General features: G+C 51.7%; 1 protein-coding gene across 7 annotated transcripts in view; it reads left to right on the top strand.

Moving 5' to 3' along the window:
• The window catches only part of TSNAXIP1 (translin associated factor X interacting protein 1), a 31,026-nt gene that overhangs the window by 24,264 nt on the left and 2,301 nt on the right, over positions 1-4,461 (top strand). For 3 of the 7 annotated variants that reach the window (XM_035898856.1, XM_035898850.1, XM_035898851.1), the window contains 5 exons: positions 14-83; positions 875-998; positions 1,319-1,425; positions 2,256-2,498; positions 3,188-3,955. In XM_035898856.1, coding sequence (XP_035754749.1) covers positions 14-83; positions 875-998; positions 1,319-1,425; positions 2,256-2,498; positions 3,188-3,326 — 683 coding nt within the window. In that variant the 3' untranslated portion in view covers positions 3,327-3,955. Of the gene's footprint in view, positions 1-13; positions 84-874; positions 999-1,318; positions 1,426-2,255; positions 2,529-3,187; positions 3,956-4,461 lie in introns of those variants that run through there. The other 4 variants (XM_035898855.1, XM_035898853.1, XM_035898857.1 and 1 more) reach the window with 4 other exon arrangements.

Raw genomic sequence — 4,461 nt, 5'->3', positions numbered from 1 at the left:
GCCGGTCGCTTTCCGAGCTTGCAGAGGGAGCTGGCTGCCTGCGACATCTCCGACAGCGGATCCCTGACTGGCGAGCAGTTCAGGCAAGAGGCCAACCAGTGCCCACGCCTGGCACGCATTGGGCGGCATGATACGCCAAGTCTGTCTACTTTGCTTCTCTGCCAGTGCAGCCCAGCGAGGGGGCTTTGCTCTCTCTCAAATTCCTCTGCGGACAACTCTAGCAACTCTGTGCTTGATAACCTCAGCGTTAGGTTTAGACCAACATGAATGCTGCAGGTTGTGAGTAGCGCAGACATGGGGAGCTTCATGCACGCAGCAGGGCAGGCTGGCAGCCCCCACACCCAGCCATGGGGACAGGCGACCCTACACTGAGCCCCCACGGGCTCCGGTGGTCAGGCACAGGGCATTCTGTGCATTTTGCTAGAGGCGGTCAATCTTCTCCCGGGTAATCAATCAGCTGTGCCTTCTTAAGCGAAACTCTAAGCCCAGCGTTCCTTTGGGCCATGGCACAGGAGAGAAACACCAGCCATTTCCAGGGCATAGCTGGGAGCACGCGCTGGTACAGACCCGGTAACCAGCTTAGTCTTGGCTGCCAGCTCACCCCTACTCACGCTTGCATTCAGAGTTTCCCGCATGGCTTAGGATCCAACGCTCACCAGAGCCCTAAGCTCTGCCAAAAGCTTTACCCCTTTTTTGACATCTGAGAGCGCCCGTGCTTCTTGATATGTGAAAGCAATGAATTTTTGAAGATCTGGCCCCATGGAATACACACGCACACTGGTAGCCTGAAGATCAGCCGGCTGCACCAGCAGCCGTTGGGGCTCATCCTGTAACAGCCCACACATTTCTGTCCCTATTGCCTATCTCCATGCAGCACAGCTGTCAGGGAAGCTTTTCCCCTGAAAAGGAAAGAATCCATCCAAGAACTCGTGGATGCAAGCAGGTACAAGCTGGACAGCACTGAAGACCTCATTGACTACAAGTCCCTATTCAAAGAGGTAAGCTGCTGTTACTTAAGTTTACCTTTTGATTCAGATTAAGCCTAATTTAGGGCTTAAATTAGTTTTATCTGACTAACCAGCCTCATCCGACTAACACGGGTGCAGTGACCACCACAGGCTCTAACACCCCAAGGCCATTGGCAGACAACGGCAACTCAAGCTTGTGCCTTTCTTCCACATTTCCTCTCTTTATTTCCACTTTTCACATGGAAATCCCATTTCTGGGAGAGCTGAGTTACTTTAATACACACTGGGGGGCAGCTCCTACCCAGGCTGGAACACATGCTTGGTGCTAAGGCACCTCTAACTTCTTCCAGGATGAGGAGGGGAATGCTGAGCCGTTGGTTGCAAAGCTCAGGAGCCAGTATGTCAGGGAGAAGCAGGAGTACCTGGGGCAGCTGAAGGACAAGCTGGGGGATTTAACGTGAGTATGGAGGGACGGGGCCAGTGGGGATGGCAGATGAGGGCAGCGCGGAACCTCCCTGCAGACACAGGAGTGTCTGCGCTACCGGAGGGCCCCAGCCATGAATATAGCAGTAAATACCAAAACCTGGGTGAGTCCTGCTCTAGGAAACACTGCCCAGTCAGTGCCTGGCCCAATGGATTTGGGCATGGCAGGCAGTGAGCATAGAGGACTGGTTGTACCAACAGTCCTCTTCAGTAACTGAAATCCCACATCTTAACACTCCTCAGCTCTCCCAACCCAGCTGTGAAATCCCGTACATCCTCAGAGGTTGGGTTCTGAGGAGTGGGAAGAGTGAACAGGACTGGTCAGATTTAAAGAAATTATTCCACCTCAAAATAAGATAAACAAGAGGCAAAAAAAGGCCAGCGCCAGGCACCGAGGACGGATGGATGCCTGGGAAGTTAAGTGCTGTCCAGCACAGGCACTGAATTATAGGAGGGAAAATGGTTAGACTTTAATGGTTGGACTTGATGATCTTAAAGGTCTTTTCCAACCTAAATGATTCTAATGGTTCCATAACAAAGGATATCACAGAGCACAACAGGGTGAATTTAAGGTCTTCCTGGGTTATCCCAAGTCTCTCATTTCCTCACTTTGGTTTGAAGTTTAGCACTTGGCAGTCTTTATTATGTGCATATTTAAAAACCAAAGGGACGGCAGTAGAGGCAGAGATAACGATATCAAAAGACAGCTCTGCTCTGCAACTCAAGCAGGATGGATCCTCATGAATATACAAACAACCCTTTCACATGTCAGAGCACAGCAGTGACCGAGTCGTTTCTGAACAGAGAGGTGAGCGCAGATGATCTGAAGACCGCCTTCTGTACAATCAATCCCACCATCGATGATCAGATGCTGGATACCTATGTCGGCCTGGCTTACCAGGTCCGAAGAGGGCAGCCAGAGCAAGAAGTTGTCCCTGTGGAAATGGCCCTCGAGAGGTTGCTCACGGGAGACGTGAGAAGAGCAGGGCCCTCGCCCCAAGAGGGAAGCACAGCAAGCTTTGAAGGAGAGCAAGGAGACATCCAGTAGTAAGAATAAATGGCCTGTTTGATCTCCAGGTTTGGATACCAAGCCGAGAGTCAGAATTACTGCACTGAATACTTCTTCCCACCCATACAGATACACCTGGCAACCAGGTGAGCCAAGGAACCGTAAGGCCAATGGGCTCCATCCAACGTTGCAGCCTACATGGAGTCACCTCGGCTCAGACTTGCAGTGGGAGGTGGCCCGATCCCCAGAGGCTTCACACTCCCACAGCACTGGGGCGCCACGGGGTGTTGGGTGCTCTGCTTGGTGACAAAACAGTTGTGCTTCAACAGTCATGACCTGAACTACCATCAAACTCCAGGCTGCAGCGTGGCTGCTTCAGCCCCTTGGCCTTACGGTTCCTTGGCTCACAGAGGGAGGGTTTCAAAAGTGCGTTTGCAAAATAAGGGGCTATCAGCACCGCTGGAGTCACCCACATCAGGTTTGCCACCATGCCTGTCCCCAGGGAGACTTTGACCTTGGTATAGGTACTGTTGTCCTGTATGAAGTAACCTTGAAAGAAACTCCAGTAGGTTTAACCAAACTCTGAGCTGGAAAAGCAACACAAGCACAGAAACCATGAAATCTGTCCCTTCCTTCAAGGAAGACACTGCATGCTGCCACGGTTACTGCCCTTCCAACCGCTGCCATCAATTAATCTTTCCTGTTCATTTGTGTCCTCTCTATCCAGCACACGGCCCTCTCCAGGGAGGGGAATAAGGGTTCTGGAAACAAAAACCCGGCAGGAAAGCAGCTCTGCTATGGCTGTGCCTAAATTGCAGAGTAAGTGGTGCAAACCCAAGAAGCAAAACCTGTTCTTTCTCTTGTGACGTAAGTTTGAAAAGTAGAAAGAGGAAAGCTGACATGGGAAGATGCCTTCCTAGCACAGGCATCTCACCTTTGTCCTTCCCCAGAGGAAGGCATCGTGCAAAAGCTGATTGTGTTTGTAAAGTGGGAGGGCATCACAGCCTGCGTGAGAGCGAGCACCACCCAGATGTATGAGGCCCTGGGGATTTCTGCCTGGAATATTGCACGTGGTGCTGAGCGACTTCAGTACAAATGGCAAGATGCCAGGAAAGGGAGGATAAAAGGATTGAAAGGGAGATGCATTGTCTAGGCTGACCCAAATGCCTGGGGCATTCTGGAAGGAGGACTTGTAAATACAGCAGAATTCAATGTATCTAGAAAGAACAGGGAACTTCAACACAGGGAAGGCATCTGGTAGATGCACATCAGATTGGCAAAGCTTTTCAAGAAAGCCCTTGCTGGGGAGTACTGGGCTACAGAGAGCAGAAATCACTCGTTTTGCTTCGCCCCGAGGACTTCAGATCCCCAACAGTTAACTGTGCGTGGCAGTGCCAGGCACTGCTTGCTTTTGCCCTTCCAGTTTCATTGCTAGAATCACAGAATCATTTGGGTTGGAAAAGCCCTTTAAGCTCCCCAAGCCCAACTGTTCCCCTAACCCTGCCATCCCACCACTAAACCCTGGCCCTAAGCACCTCCTCTGCCCGGCTTTTAAATCACCCGAGGGATGGGGACTCACCCCCTTCCCTGGGTAGCCCCTTCCAGGGCCTGACAGCCCTTGCGGGGAAGGAATTTTTCCCAATGTCCAACCTAAACCTGCCCTGGCACAACTTGAAGTAATTTCCCCTCATCCCATCACCCATTCCCTGGGAGCAGGGCCCGACACCCACCTCCCTACACCCTCCCGTCAGGCAGCTGTAGGGAGCGATAAGGTCTCCCCTCCAAGTTTAGGACTTGAACAACACGTCCCTAAAAATCTTGAATTTAGTTAACCCTGACTTTAGCAACTCTAGTTCAGCAACTGGACACTGAACCCATCGCAAAAGAAGAGAAAGACAAGATGGGGAATCCGAGCTCTCCCCCTCACAATGTTCCCAGTGCAGGAACCCAGTGGCCAAGGAAGCTTTTGGCTGCAGATGCATCCCAGTGGCATGGCCGGAG

The sequence above is a fragment of the Egretta garzetta genome, unplaced genomic scaffold (assembly GCF_000687185.1).
Source record: "Egretta garzetta isolate BGI_Z169 unplaced genomic scaffold, ASM68718v1 scaffold27, whole genome shotgun sequence".
NCBI lineage: Eukaryota > Metazoa > Chordata > Aves > Pelecaniformes > Ardeidae > Egretta > Egretta garzetta.
This window is presented reverse-complemented; position numbering and strand designations above follow the sequence as displayed.